At 44.1% G+C, this 25107-nt stretch overlaps 1 protein-coding gene across 1 annotated transcript; it reads right to left on the reverse strand.

Annotated features, from left to right (window-relative positions):
- Positions 1 to 706: 706 nt before the first annotated feature.
- On the reverse strand, positions 707 to 24680 carry CDHR4 (cadherin related family member 4). The gene is made up of 20 exons (XM_028718579.2): positions 24404 to 24680; positions 23486 to 23506; positions 22372 to 22553; positions 20456 to 20618; positions 19610 to 19701; positions 19187 to 19282; positions 18142 to 18245; positions 16834 to 16970; positions 16496 to 16679; positions 15512 to 15665; positions 15083 to 15185; positions 10971 to 11177; positions 10141 to 10280; positions 8474 to 8612; positions 7132 to 7346; positions 5928 to 6067; positions 5499 to 5540; positions 3341 to 3425; positions 2735 to 2768; positions 707 to 1167 (listed from the first exon to the last, which is right to left on the reverse strand). The coding sequence occupies exons 1-20, from the start codon at positions 24534 to 24536 to the stop codon at positions 1112 to 1114; spliced, it is 2427 nt and encodes an 808-aa protein (XP_028574412.2). The 5' UTR covers positions 24537 to 24680; the 3' UTR covers positions 707 to 1111.
- Between the last annotated feature and the right edge of the window lie 427 nt (positions 24681 to 25107).

A 25107-nucleotide genomic window follows, 5' to 3' on the forward strand; every position in this document is an offset into this window, starting at 1 on the left:
GAATTTAAAAGGGAAGACAGATACACAAATGGGGCATCCTGATGTTACAGAAATGTCCCTGCAATAGAGCTGTCAATCAGATTAAGGTGTCCTTCTTTGATCAGCTCTCTGTATCTAACAAATGGAAGTGATTAACTGGTTTACTAAGTGTCATTGAACACTCTTTAACATTCCAAATGCCATCCTATATATATAACACATTAGTAATCAATCCTTGCAGTTGTATGCTTCATGGGAGGGTCTCCAAGTTTGTTCTGACCTGCCTCACACATGAAAATTGTTGTCAGTGTTCAGTGTGGTTTGATGATAACATGTGTCATCAAAATTCAGGAAACGTCAGGGTGCACAAAATAATATGATGTTCTCAATACCACACATGCCAATTTAGGGCATTTTGTTCAGGGAGCTGGGTCAAGAGACAATGGTTCATTTGATGTTAAGGGCAAGCCACAAGGCTGGCTCCAGGTTGGGGTGGGTTTTTTTTGGGGGGGGGGGCTATTAGGAAAGATGCACCCAATAGGCTCTGCTCTCCCCCTCCCCCTCTTATTTTAAAGATAACATCTTAGCTCTTCTTAGAACATAATGGAAACGCACAAGTTTAGAACTTGCTCTTTGGCCTGTTAACCTCCCTACCCCTAGTATCAGATATTTTGGAAATGGTTGTGCTAACTTAGTAGTTAGTCAAATAAAGGCTTTCTATACACAATCAAAGGCACATCCTTTATTATGGCACAACTTTCACAGAGAACATAAGAACATAAGAGCCCTGCTGGATCAGAACAAAGTTCTAGAGCAGGGTAAGAAACAAAGGTAGCAACCCAAGTTGTCAGATCTTGAAGTTTATCAGATGAAGACTAGCCAGGAGGAAAACAGCTTGCCAGTGGAGAGGCTCTTAGAGGCTTCTCTGATTCCCCAGGAACATGCACAAGTCAATGTAAACAATTAGGGGCGCATGATAGGAAAGGCTAGTTGCCAGCCCAACATAAACAGCAGGTAACAATTTTTTATATGTATATGTAAATAACAGTATTGGTGCTGTGCAGAAAACCCTGTTTCTCCTTTTTATCTGTGTACACCTGTGCCTCACTCCTTAAGATGGAATAGGGCATGCTCACACCCAGCGCCGTGCTCCAGTGCTGCTGTCAAACAGGTAATATTGGCCAGTGACTAAGGACATAAAACAAGGAACAACATTAGGCCTTTGTCCAGTTTAGCTCCACGTCCCCATTCTTTGCCTTCTCCATCTGCCCAACAACAATCCCACACTGCACACCCACACTGTCTCTGCTTCAATACTTCTAGCCTGTTTTCTGCATTGGTTTCATTCATGCCTGATTTTGTATGAAATCATTTTTTTAAAGCTACAAACGTGGAGGTTATAAGTGGTCTTGCCCTATGGCATCTGTAGTTCAAACCTAGCATTTGTTTCATTTGGAACCTTCAAACTTCCCAGTCCAGAGTTATGGCATCCTACAGGGATCTACACAGCCTGATAATATCATTAGACCCACATGGTTCTCAGTCTGTCATCCTTGCCAGAGAGCCAGTTATAGATTGTGGGTTCGCTGACTGCTGTGACATGTAATCTTTCTGTCTTATTGCAGATCCAGGTCATCAAGCCTGAGCTTTCACAGCCGCCATGAACCACCATTGGCAGGATTGGCAGCAACAGCAGCAGATATGTTCTGTGCTTATGATAACATTTCATGCTCCTGCTAATTATCCTGTTTTAATTGTGCATTTTATATGTGACTTCCTTTAGCAAGGTTTTATTTTGAATCTTATAAGTTAATGTTTTAGTTTCCTGGTCATTATGCTGCTTTGAATGTATGCTTGACTTTCTTCTGTAATATTTTATTCTGGATTGTTTTATATGATGTTTTAATGTGGGTTGTAAACCGCTTTGAGATTTTTTTGTTAAAAATATAAAACGGTTTCTCCTGAAACCATGCCCACCTCTTAATCAGGTGGCATCATCCCTCTGAGCAGCTGGCATCAGCTGATGAATGGGGGAAATTGATCCCTAAAGAAGCAGGACTGAACCATCCACTTTTCAGCTGCTGAACTGCAATGGTATGGCTGCATGTGCCTGTTCCTCGCGGGAACTGATGTGTACAGTTGGTTCCTTCAGAAAGCAGGATTGACTTCCCCAACATCAGTTGATATGCAAAGAGGTCAGTCCTGCCCAGTTCAGATATGCACCCAATCACTGCAGAAAACAAAATTGCTGAGGTGTGGGGAGGTCAACCCTGCACTCTTCCAATGCAGGAGGTTGTGGCATTATTGCCCCTTTAAGACTGGTTTATGGGAATGGGTTAGAACCTCAGAAATAATGAGCTTACATACAGCTGTCTCCCGTTAAGGCTTCAAGGCAGGTGTCACAAGGTAATTAGGTGGAAGAGGTATATGCCCACCTGTCAACTATCCATCAGTATGATGATGTCATGTGACTGATGGGTTGCCCTACTCACCTGTCAAAGTTGGTCTTTGGTGTTGGGTACAGAGAAGGATCTGGCCCACACAATCTAAAAGGGTTGTGTTCTCACCCATGTGCTAATGAAATCAGCTCTAGCTGAGGGAAGCATGGCATGGCCGTTCTTTCAATGACATGAAAAAACTAATATGCATGTCACATTGATTGCTTGATGATTGATAAACTGACTGAACTGCTATACTGTCCCCATGCAGCTTGAGTGCTTTGAAACAATTATTAAACAATGGAGAATGAGCTTACCAGGATCCTGGGCACGACCATCAAATTGGAGTTGCTACAGCAAGAGAGGAAGAGAAACAGATAACTAACGTTATAACCATAGTCCCAACCTTGGGTACCAAGGGCAAGGAGCACTGTGAAGGAAGGAAAGCTGCTTTTGAACTGAGCATTTCACCAAGTAGGCAGTCTGCACATTACTGGATCCCAATGGACACAAGACATGCCAGGCTCTATGTCATGCTCTATGGATTGTACACTGTTAACACAAGTATGGTTGGCCACACAATCTAGAAACATTAGCACACAGTAGAGTGTCACACAGCTACTGCTGAGCATAAAATCCCTGACAAACTCATGGCCCCATATCAGTTTAGACCCCTCTCTCCCAACCTGGTGCCCTCCAGATGCTTTGGACTATAACTCCCATCATCTCTCATCATGGGTGATGCTGGCTAGGGCTGATGGGAGTTGTAGTCCAAAACATCTAAAGGGCACCAGGTGAGGAAGGCTGCTCCACACATGGAAGTGCAGAATTGCCACAAGGCTGATTGCCGGTGACTGATAGCAGCACGTAGAGCAAGCTAAGTACAAACCAACTGGGGAAATTGAAAGTGGACTATGCCGTACCAGACTCAGTGCCTCAGTGGAATCTTTCCCTTTCTCCTTGTTTGGCTCTTCTGTTGTGACGTAATTTCTTTCCACTCCTTTGTCCCTACAGAATGAGAAATGTGGATCAGAAGGAACTTGGCATCCTTGTGAGAGTCCATCAAGGCTAATGGCAGACAAAGCAATAGTCTGGATTAATCATTAAGATGAAGCTCTGCTCCACTGCAGGGAAACCAGGCTGTGTTGTTATTATTAGGCTTAGCCCTCCCAAATCTGCCCAACTAACTCTGCCAGCAGCATCTATAGTGAAGGCTTTGGACAGCCGAGAGAGGCCCATTCTTGAGAGCTGCATAGGCCTTCAGTCTCTTGCTGGCCAAGGAAACCGTAGTTCACCCTATTGCTTCTGATATCTTAAGGCTGGATACAGGAGTTATAAGAGCTTATCACTGAGAGTGACCAGAGGTGTGTGTATTTGACAGTGAGCACCTCACACAAGTTCAGTAGAATTCAAACTTCCCTGTTTGATGAAAGAGACAGAGAGAAAAAGAGAGAGAAAACAAGATCCCATAAAGCTGTGAAACCAGGCTCAAAAATACGCAGAACAATGTCTGGTGAAATATTAAAAAGCTGGGAGGCGTGAGGAAACTCCGCAGATTTCCTCACAGCCATATGGTGAGGCTTTGGTGCCCAACATAGCTCATTATGTTTCTCTTCATGACTGGGAGAAGCAGCAGAATGATGGCAAATGAGCAAATTTAATGAATCTGCATAAAGCATAAGGAGTGATATAATTTGTTTTTCTTAGTGCAGTTTTTGCATTGCTAAATTGGCACAGAATTTTGACAGTCTGTATTTGCTGTATATACATAAAGTTCCTGAATGTTGAACAAACTATGAAACCCACTCCCCCACCATAGCAATGACATCAGCTGGGCCCTTCCAAGTAGTATGTGGTCAGTGGCTGTTATAACTCTATCTTCTTAGCTGAGATGTGCTTCAGCTCATTTCTGTACCTCCAAGACTTTGCCCCGTAAGACAGACCCTTCCAAGGGGTGGGGTGGCTAGCTGGGGTCTCAGCCCGTGTGAAGCCTCTAGAGGGGCGCTACTGAAGAAAATCTGCCCCCCCCCGCCCTGTCTGTTTTTGGAACTGTTTGTGAAAGAGAAATCCTGAAGGAGGTTGCTCTCCAAGCAAAGATGAAAAGGGAAAGTTTTATTGCTTTCTTCTTTTGCTTCCCCCAACATCTCAGAAATCAATTAAAAGAGCTCTCTCTCTCTCTCTCTCTCTCTCTCTCTCTCTGTGTGTGTGTGTGTCTGTGTGTGTGTGTGTGGATCTAAAAGACAACATACATGTTTGCACCATGTGAATACATAAAGAGGGCACCGCTGCATACAATCAGCTATAAAAACTGAGTCCTCTTCATACTGAAAATAAAATTCCTGCAATGAAAGAAATGTGATGCTGGCATATGAAGCACTTTGTATTTATCCCTTCCTGTAATTTGGAAGGAAAATGTAGCCAATCCACTTTAAATTATTTAATTGCAATGGTTCAGCATCCAGCATATTTTTAAGGAAACTTGTGGAGTATTTATTCTTTTATTTCACTATTTAGAACCTTGAACTGCAAGTCTTTACTACTCAGAAGTCCCACTGAATTCAATGCAGCTTACTCCCAGTAACTGTGATTGCAGTCTTATACTGCAATCTTAAGCATTTTTACTCAGAAGAAGTAAGTCTCACTGAGTTCAATAGGGCTTACTCTCTGGTATGTGCCCAATCATTATCACAGCTTCCGTTGTTGCTGTTGTTATATCATACAGTCATAATACTTCTTATAATTCATCAAATGATCTATTACTCTCTGAGGAGATCTACTTAAGGCTGAATGAAAGCCAGATACACACACAGCCAATTTTACTATTTGGAGAGATTATCTCTTCTCCAGCCTCTTTCAAACTACTTTTTATTCCCTTTATGAAGAAATGTGTTGAGGGGTGTGTGTGTGTGTGTGCGTGTAGGGGTATGTGGGGGTATGTGGGGGTATGTGGGGGTATGTGACAAACTGGGTCTTTGACCCGAGTAACAGAAAGCCTAGTTTCAGCCCTGTCCAAGTAATGCCATGAGAATCAACACTCCCCCAAGTCGCACAAGGCTCTGTGTCATGGACAGGGGTTCTTACTTGTTCTGCAGTAGGGGCTGAGATGTCTCTCCTGGTGGTTTCCTGAAATACAAACAACAGTGAGAGTTCTGAGAATGTACTTAGCAAGCCAAAATGTTCCTTGAGCTCAAGAGGGCAAGAAAAAGGTTTTGGTGGCATGCAACAGATGTAATGTAATGTAATGTAATGTAATGTAATGTAATGTAATGTAATGTAAAAGCTCACATTTTTCAAGGTAGCAGGGAGGGCAATAGAGCATTGTCTATGGGACCAGATCAGGCTCTTTCTTGTTAAAATGATTGTTCATATTTGGTTACAGATTCGACAGGTCCCCTTCCAGAACATGCCTGGGTAACAGCCACTGCTAATGAAGATCCCACTGACATCAAAGCTGAGTCAGGAATTGATATGAAATAAAGTATGGATAGAGAGGTTTCACTGGAAACTCACCTCCAGCAGAGTCGCCAGAACAATAAACCCAAGGCAGAAAGGAGGAGAGCTCCAGTGAGCGTAAGAACCACCACGAACCAGGGATCTGGTGCCCAGTACCTCAGTGTTCTGTGCAAAGTGATGGGCTCCTTGGGCACCGTCTGAAATCAAAACAACATAAATCTAGTATGCAGAACCACACAAGCTCAGGCTTGTCAGGCTCCACTTGAGAAAGCCCATCAAGTCATTGGAACTAATGGAATTATTCAAATCTAAACCTTCCCATAATTTTCTCTCAATCTGTTCCTTCATCAATGTGTGGGGATGATCTTAACCTGTAGTAAGAGGCTACTGGACTAAGCCCTTCTGACCTGTTGACAATGTACTGAATATTTTTTCCAGCATGGCACACAGTGAAATAGATTTATTCCCAAATTATGATTAATGGAGGCTGCATACCCATGTACCCCCTGTTCTAAAGGTTCTTAAAAGCATTTTCACTTGAACCTGGGAGCTGCTACTACTGACTCACGGGAATATTCTTCCAAAATATTTACCACAGCATTCTGCACCAATAGAAGCTTCCAAACCATCTTCAAGTACAACTCTTCATAGAGTGTGTTATTATGAGGATGAAGTAAGATGTCCCATACTCATGAATGCCACTCTCAACTTGGGCACTCTAGCAATTATTTCATAACTTCTGCTCTGAAAATAAGTCCTGGAACTGTGGGTTCTCCATTCTCACTGCACTGCAAATAATCAATGGATCTCTCTCAGTGACTACTCAGAAACACTGAACAGTAAAGAGGTAAAGGTGGAATCTTGCTATAGTCCATGCAATAATTGCAACTCAGCAGAACTAGCAGCCACCCATTACTACTCTGAGATCACACAGTCACTAATTTCAATTTCAATTTCCAATTCCAATGTCTAATTTCAGATGATCCAGGTGGCTTCCAAATGCTGTCAAATTCAAATTCAAGGTGTCAAATGCTGCTAAAAGGTCAAGTCATATTAGGAAGGTCGCATTCACCTATAAATGGAACTTATTAAGTGACTTATTAAGCTACCATAATGCAAGCAAGCATCCTATAGCAGACACACTTCATAGCCCAGGGAAAGAGCTGTGGGTCTAGGGGCTCTGGTGCAAGTGTGACTACTCCTGTGAATCACATTGACTCAAGGCTTCCTGGCAACAGCACGTCCTTATCTGCCCCCTCACCGTGGTGGTGGTGGTAGTAGTAGGCACTGTCGTGGTCCAGGGAGTCACGTAAACGAGAACGGTGGCGGTGGTGCTGAAGCGGGGTGTGCTCCCACCATCTGTCACTTCCACCAGCAGCTCAAAAGTGAGGGGGTCAAAAATGCCAGGACGGGCATAGGAGAAGGTATTATGGAGCATACAATTTCCATTCATGCGAAAGCGCCCATTTGTGTTGCCTGAAAAAGAGGGAGGGGAGCACATCTACACTGCAAACCTTACTTACATCAGCTGTATATCACTTTAACTTGTTTTGGCTCCCCCGGAAATAATCATCGGAATTGTAGTTTTGTAAGAGTGTACGGAGGTCCGTTTGAGCTCCAAAGCCTGCTTCACATAACTACAGTTCTCAGGATTCCCTAGGACAGTGGTATAGCGCACTTCAGAATTTAAGTGCAGGCGTTCATTATTAGCTGTCATAGACTGGGGGCAGGGGATGCATTGCCATGATCCAAAGTAGAGTCTAATTCCCCCCCAGCTGTGCTGATTTATTTATAAACAGCATACAGAGCAGCAGTTCAAAGCCCAATACCAGTTTATTAGGATAAGTGTGACTGTACACCTATGCATAATTACCTGGGAGTGAACTCATTGGTGCTTACTGCATAGGTGTAACTTGTAAAACACATCTGAGCTAAGATGTAACTTGTAGTTTTCCATTATGAATGCAAACAATCTAACAAAGGATCGCAACCATTTACCTGCTAATGTGAAGTAGGAACCTACTCAAATAAAAAGAAAGAAGTATGTAGCCTCTGTGCAATTATTTTCCTCGTTCTCTGACCTCCTCCACGGTGATCTGTCAAACTTGAAAACCTCATTATCACCTAGTCCACTTGGCAGAGCAATGAGGACCAGTCAGTTATTCCTGGCACTCTGGCGGGTTATGCCATTGCTCCAGCTCTGAAAGAAGCTCCAGAACTATGCATTCCCTCCTTCTCTACACCACTGACCTGAGGAAGGACTATTAAACCATTAAACCTGCTTAAGTGTATGGTGCACACTCAGTATTTGCCATCAGAAATGCAACCCTTGCTGCCCTCTTTGCATAGGCTTGCACTCTCAGGCAGACCTTCTCATGTTTTCTGCTACTTCAGTTCTGCCTTGAGAGTTCTAGCTTCAGCACACCGTTAAGTTCCTGTTTCCCTCCACTGACGGCTATCTAGCTCAAACAGTAGCCCATATCTGCTAAATCCACCTCTGTCCTTCAGCAGCTTCACTCAGGAGCTGGAACCAAAGAATGTCACAGTTTAGGGTAGCCTCTTTGTTGCCTATTCCCTAGGGCTCTGCCTCAGCCATTCCATACCTCCAACAATCCTGTAGGCGAGTTCACTTCGTTCATTCTTTTCCGTGCATTGCAGATTAGTGACACATGTAGTACTTGTAGAAAGTATGAAACTCTGATAAAAGGGTGGATTACACACAGGGGGCTCATCATTTATATCCTAGGAGCAAATAAAGGGGTCGTGTTTATCGGCACAGAAGTCCTGGAAAGGGTTGTTCCCAAACTCCCATCTCCCATTTGCAATTATCACTGGTACTGCAAGAGGCAAGGTTCCACGCAAGGACCCCTTCATGTGCTGGGCTTCTCACATTGCCCAAAGTGTTAAGAAGCAATTATAACCCATGCTTTTGCAGTGTTCTGTGTGAAGCAACAGCCAAAAGATGACATAGAGCAGGTGTCTACAGATCACAGCACTTGATTTTGGCAGGAAAGGGTTTACTTTCTGCAATTTCATTTCCCAAAGTTCATTTCAGATTCTGCTCTGAGCCAATGAAGGAATAATTTAATGTCTTGAATGCTAGGGCCTCAGTGGGTTGATCATTTCATTACCCATAAAACTACCCATTGGCACCAAGGGGAGCTTCCCTTTTGGGGCAAAAAGCTGTTTTGAGGACCATTGATATCCATTAGGACTATGACTCAGGAAGAAACAATTAAGCAACTTTCACTGTATACTGAGGTCAGGATCCTGAGCAGGCTGTTAACAGCTGCTGTATGTACTGTAGTTTTATTTTTATTTTATTAAATTTTTTCGTTTTTCAAATTTTAAATAATAACCACCAAATTTGATTACATACACAATTATTTACACTTCCCTACTCCCCTTCCTTGGTTTTTTATACAAACATTTTCAAACTGCATTTCCTCCTTAACTCCTTTTATTTATTACTGTCTATATTTCTTCCAAAGTCACCTTTTAATTGCTAGATTTTAAATTAATCCTGCTAAGGTATTTAATTGTTTACAATATTATTTTTAGATAATCCACCTATCTCCCCCATTCTTTACTGAAGATTCTTTCTTGCTGTATGTAGTTTTAAAAGATTCATGTGACACCAAACTACTCGTATAAAGTCCCCTGTAGTTCAGGTGTTCGTTACAAGCTCCTGTACAGCCATTCACTAGCTTTCTCTGCCCTCCCTGCTGCAGCTCCTTGCTCCCTCAGATTCCAAAGGATTGTCTTCTTATAGATATGGTGCAGATATTCAGTGCTGGATTTACATATAAGCTAAACAAGCTATAGCTTAGGGCCCCACTCTCTTGGGGGGCCCCAAAAAATTTAAAGGAAAAAACCACTGGATGTACATTTCCAAAATATAATATATAAAACAAATAAAATAAAACCTACATACAGCAACAGTGTTTTGTGTTGTGCATGGACCTGTTAGGTCCATAAATTACCATATAGCATATATTCAACACAATTTGTTGAATGTTTTTGACAATTTGTTGTTGACAAAAGACAGCTGGACATATAAAGGGCCCCATTACCTTCAGTAGCTTAGGGCCTCATCAAATTTAAATCCGGCCCTGTGGGTATTACGTGGCACTTGTAAAAAGTGCTGATTCTGCCAATCAAAGTGGTTGAGTGGACACATGTGGGGTAAGGTAATCTTGTAGGTGACCTAGTCCCACTCAAAGCTTTGCAACAACCTCACTCTACTCACCCACCTGCCAAGTCCAGTTACCTGCACATTAATGGTTATGTTACACAGACTTGTCTTCGACGATTCAGGATTTACGCCATTATCAAAGTCCCTTAGCTGGATGACCAAATGATATGACTTCTGCTTTTCATAATCCAGTGGTCCCAACACATAGAGCTCACCTGTGCCACAAAGATAAAATTGTGCATTTATACTACAGTGGTACCTCGGGTTACATACGCTTCAGGTTACAGACTCCACTAACCCAGAAATAGTGCTTCAGGTTAAGAACTTTGCTTCAGGATGAGAACAGAAATCGTGCTCTGGTGGCACAGAAGCAGCGGGAGGCCTCATTAGCTAAAGTGGTGCTTCAGGTTAAGAACAGTTTCAGGTTAAGAACGGACCTCCGGAATGAATTAAGTACTAAACCCGAGGTACCACTGTACTTTGTAATAACAGCCACTCCCAGGTCCATATTCACAACTGCCAAAGCTGAAACCCCACTTCCATTCTTCCACCCCTTTGATGCGAGTATGGTAGGTAGTTAAAAGGGTGTTAAATGATCTGCTTGAGATGATCTTGAGTATGGGCCTTGGGAAAGTAGAAGGCAAAGTGTTGTGAAGCATGGGCCATTATTCCCTAGCAAAATCCTCTGGAGGTCTCTAGGCTGACCAGATCAGTCCCAATCTGGGTGTGTGTGACAGGGAGGAACCTTCATCTAAATCAAAATGCAAGAAAGCCCAATTAAGTCAAGAGCTGAATAATAAACCCAGACAAGTGGTGTGTTATATAAAACCAGGAAAGTGGGGCTAAGAGCAGGTGACATCAGTTTACCTGGATACGTCATACAGGATTCCAATCCCCTTCCTTACCTGAGCGACGGCCAATGTAGAAAACAGAGTCCTCTGAACCCAGGATGCTGTATATGATGTTGTTGAAAGGATAGTCTCGGTCAGTGCCATTGATGCTGCCAACGAAGTATCCAAAGCCTGCATTTTCTGGGACACTAAAGAATTGCCTTGAGCACTCTGGTTTGTATTCATTCACTCGGCTTACTGTCACCAACACCTGCACTGTGGCTGCAGGGGACAGAAACAAATCAGAGAAGCCTGAGTGACTAGGGACACTTTCAGACTCATTATTTTACAGGCAAGATTCAATCACATACTGCCAAATTCAAGCTGCACAGCTACAGTTGATTTGGTGCTGTTGCACAACACCTCCCCCATCCCCGGGAAAAAATCCCAGATTTTTTTTGGTAAGGAAAGTGATGTGGAAATGCACTGGGAATTATGGGATAAATAGTGCCTGATATGACATCATATAACCTCCCCATTAAAAAAAATCAGGGAGAATACTCAAGGAAATGGATGTCAAAGCAACTCCACACATAATTTGTACAAACCAATCAGGTTGAATGCTCAATAAATATGGAAGCAAAAGCTCGAACTTCAGCAGGCGTTGGCTAAGCATTGGCTAGGAACTGAGAAACCAGCCTACACAACCATTAGCAAAATGCCCGGCTCAAATTGTATATGGTAGCTGCAGGCTTGCAGGTTCCAACTTTAATTTAAACCCAGTTACATGTAACCAGAGGAAGTGGAGTTTGATTTTTCAAGCAAGAGGGATGTGTGAACAGAGCACTGCATACCTGTCACTTACCTCCCTGTAGCCTCTCTTGTCAGGGTCTTTTGCCCCTGCTGGGAGGTAGCCCTTGCGTAGAGGTGCTCAGTACAAACACCACCCCCCATATACCTACCCCATTCACTTTAAAAACTGTGTCCGTCTAAACACTGCTTGAAATGTGATTGGGGCAGATCCAGATTTAAACCAATAGGTCGTCACCAAGTGTGTAGTTTTAATTATTTGGTGATGGGCCAGAATCTGGTGCGGTATGGCTCTCACAACCACCCAGTCAAAGAGCTCACTGTTTTGTTCTTACAACCTGCCTCTGTGACCCTCATCTAGCCAGTTTATATACTTATATATTCAATGTTGGCAATTATTAGACATATTAACTGTCTATGGACCCATTGTGGATACCACATTTCTCTGCACATTCATTTTAACTGTTTTTAAAAATCCAGAAAAATTTTCGTACAATTCTCATGTTTGTGTGCTTTACTTATTTCCATTTTATTGGATGTTTGTCAGTTTGCTATTTGTAGTGTGAAGTATGTGTCCCTTTGAGGGTGTTCCGTGCTGGGATTTCTGTTTGATCCTCTGTTTATTTTTTGACACAGACCACATGCAGTTGTTGCTTGTCCATGACAAATTTGTTTAGTAACAGCCTGCCTTCATGTACCACAGAAGACGTTTGTGGGACTTCTTCTAAGGTCAAATCAGCCAACAACTGTAGTACATGACTGTAGTCAACAGCCCTGTAGTACATGACTTACATTTTCTCTATCAAGAAATATCAACACAAGTCGTTATTATCATCTTTATGCTATTGATAAAAGTATGCTTATTTATCAACTAGCCACAAGTATAAGGGCAGATGATTTGCAGAATTTCTACAGCTGCTTTGAAAGTTTCCCTTATTGTTTAGCCATGACTTTTATGGTATACAATAATTGGTGGTTCTTATCTCCCTGTACGCCCAGGACACAATCAAATTAACAATAAGCACAGTGATTTCAATTTAGGGTGGCAGGCATAGTCTTATGTCATGTTCATTGAATTCAATCAAACTTGAAAATACTTTGGTTGGATGGCACCTTTGGTTTTCGGGGGTAACCCGTTAACAAAGTTCATTGTTGAGCTACTACTTGGTTTGTTTTCAGTCAGGTTTTTACAAATTGTTCATTAACCAATGTGGTCAGGCAACTAAAATGTTCAACCTGGAGGCCTCTTCCAACATGTTTTCTTCATTGGAATGCTTTTGAAGGCACTTGGAAAATGTAACAGAAGGATTGGTCCCTGTGTCAGTATTTGCTATTCTCTGTAGGGTTGTGGCAAATCAATGTTAACTACACTTTGTTGCCTCTTCAGTCTTGTGCAGAAGTGGAATGTGGATTGCAGCTTCGCACAAATACATCCTTCCCTTGTTCAAACATCCCCAAAGGAAGAGATTGTTTGCAAATCTGTTTCTTTATTCCTAGTACATGGCTGTATCAAGATGGGCCCACGATATGGGTGGCCAAGTCAGGTGAGGTGGTACGGAGAGGCTACTCTTAAGAACAGAGCAAAATGGTACAATCATGGCTGTGTACATTCTGTGATTCCACTTTTGCACTAAAGAAGCACAGAATATGTTATTGGGCTCAGAATTTAGCACCCTAAGGCACTTACAGCACCAGCCTAACTATGACTACACAGAGGTAAGTCCTACTGAATTCAGTAGGGCTTACTCCTGGGTAAATAGGGTTAGGATTGCTGCCTTAGATTTCTTTTCTTTTTTTTAATTAAGGGAGATTTCTAGTTCATCAGGCTGCAAAGTACAGAATCATAGAGTGACAGAATTGGTGCTTCAAAGGTCATTAGCCCAACCCCTCAGCTGATGCAGGAAACTGTCTGCTACAGCATCCTGGACAGATGGCCAGCCAGTCTTTCCTTAAAAGCCTATAATGAAGGAGAGCCCATCACCTTCCAAGGCAACCTGTTCCACTGTCAGGTGGCTCACAGGGTGAAGAAGTTATTCCTAAAGTTTAATCTAAATTTTCTTTTATTGAAATGTGAACCCATTGTTCAGGTCCTAAGTCTCTGGAGCATCAGAAAACAAAATTGCTTCACATAGTTGAAGATGGCTATCATATTGCCTCTGAATCATCCTCAAAGTGTCTGGTAAAAATCTCTGAAGCCAGAGCAGAAGCTGAGTAGAATTTTCAGTGGTCAGCAGCTGACAACAACAACTTGTTTTTTTTATCCCGCCCATCCGACTGGGTTGCCCCAGCCACTCTGGGAGGCTTCCAACAGAATATACAAAACCACAACTGAACATAATACATTAAAAGCTTCCTGATACAGGGCTGCCTTCAGATGTCTACAGAAGGTTGTATAATTACAGTGGAACCTTGGTTTTCGAATGTCTCGGAAGCTGAACAATTCAGAACCCAAACGCCGAAAACCCAGAAGTGAATGCTTCCGTTTTCAAATGCACCTTGGAAGTCAAACGGCTTCTGAGGCGTGTTTCTCCATTTTTGCAGTGGAATTTGCTGACCGCCCATTGTGCCTTGGTTGTCAAATGTTTCGGAAGTCAATGGTCTTCCGGAATGGATTACATTCGACAACCAAGGTTCCACTGTATCTCTTTGACATCTCCTGGGAGGGCATTCCACAGGGCAGGTGCCCCTACCGAGAAGGCCCTCTGCCTGGTTCCCTGTAACGTCTTGCAATGAGGAAATTGGCAGAAGGCCCTCAGAGCTAGAGCTCAGTGAGGTCTGAGCTGAGATGGGACTTTGCATGGCTTTTTACATAATATACAAAGGTAAGAGAACTCAAGTTTCTTGGTATAGATTTTGGATTCATAAACACCAAAAGGGAAGCACCCAAATGGTGTGTGTGTGTACTAACAGAAGCCAAAACAGAGAGATACAAAAGAAATGCATAATGGGGGGGGGGAATGCTGTCTTCTGCTATAAATCCAAACTCCAACTTCTTATGAAACATATGCAAACAGGCTTATTAAAACACTGTCACTGCCTACTGAACACATACCATCTGGCCTATAATTTAGTTCTGATCCTCAGCAACTGCTTGCTTTGTGCCTGCATTTCACTGGGTTCCTAGGTCCTGGTACTAATCCAGACAACAGCCATAAACATGATAGATTTACCTTTGCCAACAGAGAGCTCCAATAACTGTTTCTGCAGTGAGGATTTTACCAGGGGAAGTCACCTCTGCCCTCTTATTCCTACCATACCTCAAAGCAAGCCAATCCAGGAGAGATCTTGCTGAAGTCCTGATTTCCCATGACCTACTGTGCTCAGTATCAAAAGAAGACCAAACCCAAATAACATTTGACTGACAGAGCAGTACGCACTGTTTTGTGGAGGACTTCCATCATCAGTCACTAGAATGGTGGCTTGGTGCTGGAAGTTAAGGCTGGCCATAGCTTCAGAGTCACAGTCCAAAGTGGTGTTCACCTGCCAGGACCCAAGGACAGAAAGGTCAGGACCATATGGGCACATCTTAAACTAATAGCATCCTCTGCCAAGGGGAGATGCTTAGTCTGGGAAAATGGTAAACTCATTGTTAATTAGAGATACCACACCCATTATCTTTCAGGTACCCAGAAGTGACTGAATTGGAATTAAGCAGTACCCTGAGACATTTTGCCCTAAATTCTGGCAAAACTGAGAGGATGGCTAGGTATGTTGGAAGCTACTCAACTCTTAAGCCTTGCCGACTCTCCCCACTCCCTCTCCCTAACATATCTGATGAAAGAAATAAGTCCATTCCAAGGGCTTACCTGTAGTTTTGAGTGCCTCATTTGGAAGCTATAGGGAGGGCTCTGGCTGCCCTCCATTATTTCATAGTGAAGCCTATCGCTGCCACTCTCTACATCATTACAAGATGGAGACGGCAGTGGCGTCCCAATGGGGGTCGTCTCTGGAATCTCAATTCTAGGATTAAGCAGCAATAGCCACAAAGAGTAAAAGATGCAGAAGGATAGAAATGGTGATTTGAAAGGAGAGAAAAATCTCCTCCTCCTCCTCTCCCCTTTGCCTATGTTTCTCAATAACCTCTCTGAGAGCTGATCACTGATGACAAGACAAACAGACGCTCAAGCATGTCAAGGCTTCTCCACAGGGCTACTGTTCTGTCAGTGGAAAGAAGACAATTCTTGTGCTCTGATTGCTCTGACTCATTAGCCCTTAAGATCGTTCTTACTTCTGGATCAGGGTTGGGAGACCTGTGGCCCTTCCAGATGTTGCTGATCTTCAACACTCCTTATCCCTGTCTGGAGTTGATAGCAGCTGAGGCCAAATCACATCTGGAGAGCCACAAGTCCCCACCACCACTCTAGAGCCAATTCTCCTCTCAGAGGCATAGTTAATCCAGGGGTCAGCAAACTTTTTCAGCAGGGGGCTGGTCCCCTGTCCCTCAGACCTTGTGGGGGGCCAGACTATATTTTGAAAAAGAAAAAAAAAGAACGAATTCCTATTTCCCACAAATAACCCAGAGGTGCATTTTAAATAAAAGGACACATTCTACTCATGTAAAAACACGCTGATTTCCAGACCGTCTGCGGGCCGGATTTAGAAGGTGATTGGGCCGGATCCGGCCCCCAGGCCTTAGTTTGCCTACTCATGGTTAATACCCATGGATCCTCTTATACCCTAAATACAGCTATACCTTGCTGTGCATAGCAGGTAGGGAGAGACCCTCAAACTCTACATTTCTTTTGCTGGCTCAGGCTTGAGTAAGATCCTTTTGCTCTATGGAGACTTACACAATTACAGCAGGGGTGCACAGAGGTCCTTGCAGGTTCTGCCGCTTTACTGTAATGTTGACGGTGATGGTGGCTTTATCTGTGGGATGCAGCATGTTGTAGGCTTCCACTGTGAGCAGGGTTTCAGTTAAGTCTGGATAGCGTCTCAGATTTAGGTCATAAGTGTTCCTGATTATGCCTGTGTCTGCATGCAAGCAGGAGACTGGCTGTGATCACTCAGCTCCTTGAGGGTAAGATGGCTGACATAGTTTGAAGACCATTGTTGATGACCACCACAGAAGGCCCAGCCCTCCCTGGGGCTGTGTGGGTTCCATGCCACATCCCTGGATTCTCCTTACCTGGTTCAATGGTGAAATGCCTTGTGGGCAGAGAGGAGATGATCCGGTAAAGCACATTTTCCCCACTGGCATTGACTCTTACAATAGGCTGGAGGGGAATTGTGTTTTCTGATACCGATATTGCTAATGATGACTCCCTATATCATGAAGAAAAGAGTGTAAGCCCCAGGTGCTATAAGCCACCCCATCTACTCATAGTTGAATATTCCTGTTTTGGGATAATACAGATAAAGTCTGTATTATTGGGATAAAGCAGAGCATTAACAGGACAACAAGGACTTTTAGAGTCATGTTGAAAAATAGGATAGTGAGTTATGGCTGCTCCATGCAACTTCAACAATATGTGTGGCATCAAAGGGAAGAGAAAAACACACCTGAATGTCCTCCCTGCTCTATGCTTCCTTCAAAGAATTTGACATAGTGCGATGGCCCAGTCCCCAATACAATGGTGGCTGGTGGTGTTTCAGGAAAGCTCACACTCCTCACTGCTCATGTTGTGCTGCCCAGGCCCATGGGACAGAGGAGGCAGTAAACCTGACCTGACACTAGAGGGGATTTGCACAGCTCCCTTATAGCAAGCGAATAATCTCTTCTAATTCAGTTTCTGCTCTCAAATCCAGATCATCTCTACCACCTCTGCCACCAGGGACTGGCAGCCACTAGTCAGCAATAGCCTCTCTGGCATGGCACTTGAAGGGATGTGGGTGGGAAAAGCGACACTCCAGGTATCACAGGGACCTGCTGTTTTGTCTACTCAAAAGGCTGTCAGAGCTAGGACTTTCCTTCTCTGGTACAAGTTAATGAGAGGGGAAGTGGATGGGTCCCACATGTGCCCTGGAATGGGGAAGCCCGGATCAGTAGCCTCTTGCCCTGGCTCAAATCTCTGATGGCCTGAATGTACATTCCTTACATCAAAAGTGATTGCTTTGTGAGAAGGTGATATCTTAGAGGTGCCAAAAAAAGCACTATTTTAATCCTTTGCAATGTCACAGAAGTGCAACTCTCAGGTCAAGTGTGACTAGACATGATCTGGGAGCAATGCCCCAGCACTCTCTACTCTGTGGTAAAAGTTTCTTAAGCACACCTTTCTTATGATATTGCATAACCACCAGCGGTGGCAGAACATATTGGGGCAAGTAGCCCATGCCTTAAGTTTATGCTGTGGGGAACTTGGAGCCAAAGAGCCTTTGTATCTCTCTCCCCGCTGTTTATTCATAAAAGTGCCCTATACCAGCATATCATAAAATATCAGAGTGGCATATAACCATATAACAGCATTAAAAACAACATAGTAACAACTCAACTCACGTGAAATTGACTTGCTTGTGGTAAACAGGCAGCACCTTCACTGCCAGAGTCCTGCGGCAGCTTCTCCCACCACTGTCCGTTACCACAATGACCATTGAGAACGTCTGCAGGGAGAACGGCATGGCGTGAATTTACAAGCAGGAGGGATAGGTCTAGTCAAAAGCAAGCTCTTAGTATGTTGCTGGGTCCAAGAAGAAGAAGAAGAAGAAGAAGAAGAAGAAGAAGAAGAAGAAGAAGAAGAAGAAGAAGAAGAGGAGGAGTTTGGATTTGATATCCTGCTTTATCACTACCCGAAGGAGTCTCAAAGCGGCTAACATTCTCCTTTCCCTTCCTCCCCCACAACAAACACTCTGTGAGGTGAGTGGGGCTGAGAGACTTCAGAGAAGTGTGACTGGCCCAAGGTCACCCAGCAGCTGCATGTGGAGGAGCGGAGACACGAACCCGGTTCCCCAGATTACGAGACTACCGCTCTTAACCACTACACCACACTGGCTCCTAGGGAGGGAAGACTGAAGTGCCACAGAAGCCCCAGGAACAGGAAGGCACAGTACCTTGAAATGGAGAATGTCGTGTTTTGTCCCTACTGGTTGAGTAGGAACTGGTTGAGTCAGCTTTCTCAAGCACTATGCTTTCAGTTACAGTTCTGCATGAGAAGCAGAAGCCTGCTGCATGGTTTTTCCCTCCATAAACCGTTGTGTGTGTGTGTGTTTTTAGCATCATTTGTGTGGCCCCATCCAAATGATGCCTTTTAATGAAAAGAGGACCTGGGGACAGGGAGGTGGGAGTCTCAGGGCTAGGAGGAAACGTCTGGTGAGACAAAGATCCACACCATACACTTAAAGCACATCCAATGCATATTTAAAGTGCAGGTTGTACTCTGAAGAATCCTGAGGACTGTGTTTCTCCTTCACAGAGCTACAGTTCCCAGCTCCCTTAACAAACTACAGAACACTTTTGAAAGGGGACAGAGCTGGGAAGTGACATGTTATAAGGACAGTGATATTGGCAGAACATATGCCTAGGTACAGTAAGCAATGGAACACACCTTGCCAGCTTGCTCACGACTGAAACCCATGGCAGGTGCCAGCACTCTTCCATCTCCAGTTATGATGAAAGGCAGAGAGGAATTCTCTATGGAGAACTGTATAAAAAGAACATAAAGTTGGCTGGGGAAATTGTTTCTTTATTTGTTTTAAAGAAAATCTCTTCCCCTAAGACTTATATCCAAAATTGATTTCTCCCCCTCTGCCTGGGGCACTGTTAAAATATGCCACCTTCCAAATTCTCAAGCCTTCGCTCCATGGCCAGACACACTACTGGAAAATTCCCTGTACAAGACACCCCCTCCCCAACTATACTCCTTATTTATTTAAAAGCATTCATTTAAGAATAGTTTATAATGGCTTTATTTTTATTTATTTTTAAAGTTTTCCAACATTCCTGCTTTCCCCGCAACAAAGGTGCTTACAGTCAAGTTGTCTCTGCCTTCCCTCTTCAGTACAATTTGGTAGATGAACTCTCCAGGGCCAACATCCTCTGAAACGCCTACTGATTTCTCTCCTGCAGCAGTAAAAGAGATGGGAGCAGTCAGGCTCTTGCCCTAGTTTGAATCTGCCCCTTTGACAGCACTGGAGCCCTCTGCAGGCTGAGTTTCCCACTGGCACGGGCAGCCCCAGAGTCCCTTCTTCTAGCACTGGCAAGTCTACTATTCAAATCTGCCTCCCCGTGGTTGGGAAACAAAAACAGCACCCTCCTTTGCCATGCAGGATCTGCCACATGTTGCTAGAGAACTCACTGCCTCTCAGTGCCTGGTAGCGAGACCACCACCCCTGCCCTCACCACACCGCAGTACTGTAAAGGTAAAGGTAAAGGTACCCCTGCCCGTACGGGCCAGTCTTGACAGACTCTAGGGTTGTGCACCCATCTCACTCAAGAGGCCGGGGGCCAGCGCTGTCCGAAGACACTTCCGGGTCACGTGGCCAGCGTGACATCGCTGCTCTGGCAAGCCAGAGCCGCACACGGAAACGCCATTTACCTTCCCGCTAGTAAGCGGTCCCTATTTATCTACTTGCACCCAGGGGTGCTTTCGAACTGCTAGGTTGGCAGGCACTGGGACCAAGCAACGGGAGCGCACCCCGCCGCGGGGATTCGAACCGCCGACCTTTCGATCGGCAAGCCCTAGGTGCTGAGGCTTTTACCCACAGCACCACCCACATCCCTGACCGCAGTACTGTACCATATTAAAACTCTTCTCACCATGGCACCCTTGTCAGGGCCTTAGGATGAAATACCAGGGCTACCACGATAGCCTTACCTATGTATTCAGGTCCACTGCCACACTCCAATCTGTCTGCTGCAATGACTCGAATGAAGAGATTAACTTCAACTGGCGTGCCACTTGGGCAACTTGCACTGAATGTCAAAACATACTGATTCACCCGTCTAGCATCCAGGGCAGCACTGGGACCAAGGCTCACCTGGAAGCCAGAAGAAAAAAATCTCATCATGTGTTGCACCTCTCTTCCACATGTTCAATCCTGATGAACAGCCCAGTGTTAATGATGCCATGGGCACCAATCAATAGATGTCCATATGCCAGATAGGTGCCCAGGTGCCAGGTGGCAGGACGTGGCATGTTGGAATGGCCTAATTAAAGTAGCAGCAGCAACTAAAAGTCTCCCCCTTTGCATCCGTCGGTAATATTTGGGTAGTAGTTTTGCATACTTGTGGGAAGGAAAGCAGCTAACAGAACCACAGGGTTCTGTCTTGGGCCCGGTCTTATTCAACATCTTTATCAACGACTTGGATGATGGACTCAAGGGCATCCTGATCAAATTTGCAGATGACACCAAACTGGGAGGGGTGACTAACACCCCAGAGGATAGGATCACACTTCAAAACGACCTTGACAGATTAGAGAACTGGGCCAAAACAAACAAGATGAATTTTAACAGGGAGAAATGTAAAGTATTGCACTTGGGCAAAAAAAAATGAGAGGCACAAATACAAGATGGGGGACACCTGGCTTGAGAGCAGTACATGTGAAAAGGATCTAGGAGTCTTGGTTGACCACAAACTTGACATGAGCCAACAATGTGACGCGGCAGCTAAAAAAGCCAATGCAATTCTGGGCCTCATCAATAGGAGTATAGCATCTAGATCAAGGGAAGTAATAGTGCCACTGTATTCTGCTCTGGTCAGACCTCACCTGGAGTACTGTGTCCAGTTCTGGGCACCACAGTTCAAGAAGGACACTGACAAACTCGAACGTGTCCAGAGGAGGGCAACCAAAATGGTCAAAGGCCTGGAAACGATGCCTTATGAGGAACGGCTAAGGGAGCTGGGCATGTTTAGCCTGGAGAAGAGGAGGTTACGGGGTGATATGATAGCCATGTACAAATATATAAAAGGATGTCACATAGAGGAGGGAGAAAGGCTGTTTTCTGCTGCTCCAGAGAAGCGGACACGGAGCAATGGATCCAAACTACAAGAAAGAAGATTCCACCTAAACATTAGGAAGAACTTCCTGACAGTAAGAGCTGTTCGACAGTGGAATTTGCTGCCAAGGAGTGTGGTGGAGTCTCCTTCTTTGGAGGTCTTTAAGCAGAGGCTTGACAACCATATGTCAGGAGTGCTCTGATGGTGTTTCCTGCTTGGCAGGGGGTTGGACTCGATGGCCCTTGTGGTCTCTTCCAACTCTATGATTCTATGATTCTATGATTCTATGAATTGCTGATGCTTCATATTGTCCTAATGTAGGCACCAATGCAGTGAAACAGGTATGAAACAGTTTTCTATGCTCTATGCTTCCGCATACTAGTTACATGTTCACATACATTAAAAATCAGGTTACATTTGCTAAACAAAAGCTGTATTCTGCGGCACAATACTGGTTAACAAAAATGACACTTAACCTGTTCAATTCTTCTAGGTATGTTTAATTAATATAATTTATTAAATACTCTAGTCCCACAAGAGGCTAGTTCATCTTGATTGGATTGAAATATCTGGCATGCAGTGCAGCAGGACAACAGCACTGTTGACTCACGAGTCCCAGTTCAAAAATCCCCACTAAAATGTGTTTTAAAATGCCACACAGGGAAAGAGTCCCTGTACTCTCGTAGGCCATGATGGCAGGAAAAGCTTTTCCCTTGCACACACACACACACACACACACAGAGAGAGAGAGAGAGAGAGAGAATTGACCACAAATTTACTGGTCTTTTGTACCTCATAGATGTCAGGGGGTACAAAATTTGGCGGATTGAAAAAAGATGTGGTGGGGCTTGTGGTCTTCAGATTTACTGCGGGTGGATCACTGGAGTCTGTACAGTTGCCAGTGAAGTTGGCCACGGTTGTGCCTGGTGTCAAGTTGTCTTCCAGCACCACAGTGTCTGGGATGCCCTCAATCACTGTAACAGAGACAGAGATAGCAATGATTGTATTGGTCCCATGACACCATTGACTACAGGAAAGACCTCTTTGATAAGCATGCATATGACATGGGTAATTTCCATGTTTCTGAAAACATGAAAGCAGCTTGCTTTCATAAATGAATAGTAAAATCATAGAACTGTAAGAGTTGGAAGGGACCATGAGGGTCATTAGGTCCAACTTCCTGCAATGCAAGAATTGCGATATGGCTTCAAGAACAATTCAGGTAAAATGTCATAAACAAATAAACAAGACTGAGGACAAAAGAAAGAGAGAAGAAAGCAGATTTGCAAGACACCCAAAAATGGAGGATGAATGAGCAACAGGAACAGATCCTAACAGCACTGATAGTGATCATTCAGCAAACATCGTTAAACTGATGCCCTGCTATGTTCTCAATAGCGGTTTGGATCTGGGCTGTTCATGCATTGTTATTGCTGTGTATTCATTGTTAATTGGTTATGCCAACTCTTTTAACTAACTATATAAAGGAATATTATTATTTTTTGTATTCATTCAATTCCAGAGCAATTACAGTCTGTCTCTTCTCATCTATAGTGAAGATCTGGCAGCCTAAGAGCAGCCACTGTTCAAAGGCTTCCTATGGTACTACAATATTATGTTTGGAGGGGAGGGGCTGCCTTGCTCTGACCATAGGCAGCTTCCCCCACAGTGTATCGTAACAGCATTTTAGGCACTCAGGTGTCTGTATGCCCATCTGGAAGTGCATGTGCTCAAACATACACACTTGGCTATAACCCATGTTTGCCTGCATGAAGAACAGCTGACTTTGTTTTCACAGCTGTTGTGCATCAAAGCCTGCTTTTGCACTGCACAGGGTGATCTTCCTTCCCCTGCCACTGGTCATAGATCTGTTAAGTAGGCAAGTGTGGAGGTTTCCTCTCCTTACCTATGTCTCCGATGGCTGGATCTAGAGCCGGGGGGGGGGGGGCACAAGAGAAAATACTGTTATTATCTACCAGACATTCAGTTCAATTAGTGAGCAAACATTCCCTCAGCAAACATACTCCCCAACCAAAAGCAAAGGAGCCTGGGGTTCCCAGATGTTGAAAGAGAGAACTGAGGAAGAAGCAAGTTGTCATATGGAAGATAAAGCTTTGCCTGTGGAAATGCCACCTTCTACCTGTTCTCCTTTGCTTCTGGAAATAACCATGCATATTTCTGTTTCAGAGAGTACTCAGGCAAACTCCTGGACCAATCTCCTCAGAGGGAAGGATTAGGAAACCTTTGACGAACTGTGCTGTGGTAATGCTCTCATGGCGTCTAGGGCTGTCAATTCTTCCCCAGCGCCATGTGCTCAACGCAAACCACCACCACCCCACTAGCTGCTATTCTTTTAAAAACACAATAGTTTCTGGCCATGGATAACTCACGCTATGTCTAGGTTGACCTTGACTAGCCGAAAGTTAACTATAACATTTTGTTACAGGTAGGTAACCATGTTGGTCTGCCGTAGTCGAAACAAAATTTTAAAATTCCTTCCAGTAGCACCTTAGTCTGTCTCTAAGGTGCTACTGGAAGGAATTTTTTTATTTTTATTTTTTATTTTATAACATTTTGTGGTTGAGCTGTGACTTTTAGTAATACATTGTAAATGGTTGTAACCTGCCCAGGGGCCTCAGGTGAAAAGCTGACTAACAACAACAACAACAACAACAACAACAACCACCACCCATAGGGACACCAATTCTCCAGTCTCTTGGTTCCCATGTCCTAACAGTGAAATCTAATTTGGGAATGGGGATCCTCCACTGAACAGATATGGAGCAGGAGCTTCATGCATGATGGAGCTGAGACCCCCTCTTACCTATAGTACAGATGCAGAGGAGCAATGTGAGAGGCAAGGGCCACCCTGGTTCCATTTTGCAAGGACTCTCCAGTCCAGCCTGTGCTCTGTGCCTTTGTCTCCTTAAGTTGCCAGGTTGGGTTGCTAAGGACATTGGGCGGGGCAGAGCAGGGCACAGCAAGGCTCAGCTCAGTTATGGGAATTACCCAGGCCTTCTCGACACATAGTGAGGAAAACATTTTTTTAAAGAAGAAGAAGAAACCTTGAGGCTACGAGTCAGTCTGGAAAGCACAAAGAGAAAGAGACTGAGGGCTCAACTTACCCTTGCTCTGCTTTTTCTAGGCACAGTGTCCAAACAGGCTTTTTTTCTTGTTGGCTTTCAGGTGACCTCTTTATTGAGAATTCAGCCAAATTTGTTTCCACAAACATTAGACAACATTGACTGTTTGTGGGGAGGCCCTAAAACATTGCACCAAGTGTTCTTCCATACTTCTCAGTGCATTTTCCTGTCACTTTATCCCCAAAAGTCTGGTTTGGGGGGGGCAATTCTTGTTTTGGTGCACGAGCGCCAAATCCACTTTGATTGTGCAGCCTTAATTTGCTAGTATGTGACCAAATCCCACCCACCCCAAAGGGACAAAAATGCCTTTCTGGCAAAATGGATTTCGTGGCACGCAAGCAGAACTGGGGGTGCTTTCAGACAGCGGCATAATCTGCAAAAGGTT

This window comes from Podarcis muralis, chromosome 2 (assembly GCF_964188315.1).
Source record: "Podarcis muralis chromosome 2, rPodMur119.hap1.1, whole genome shotgun sequence".
Taxonomy (NCBI): domain Eukaryota; kingdom Metazoa; phylum Chordata; class Lepidosauria; order Squamata; family Lacertidae; genus Podarcis; species Podarcis muralis.

What these genes read in the sequence shown, in the direction of transcription:
- CDHR4 (XM_028718579.2), bottom strand. Translation starts at nt 24,536, where the DNA reads ATGTCCTTAGCAACCCAACCTGGCAACTTAAGGAGACAAAGGCACAGA. An exon ending in CAGTGGACCTGAATACATAG is followed by an intron (nt 19,702 to 20,455) that starts GTAAGGCTATCG and finishes TTACTGCTGCAG; the next exon opens with GAGAGAAATCAGTAGGCGTT. An exon ending in CTACTACCACCACCACCACG is followed by an intron (nt 6,068 to 7,131) that starts GTGAGGGGGCAG and finishes TTTTGATTTCAG; the next exon opens with ACGGTGCCCAAGGAGCCCAT.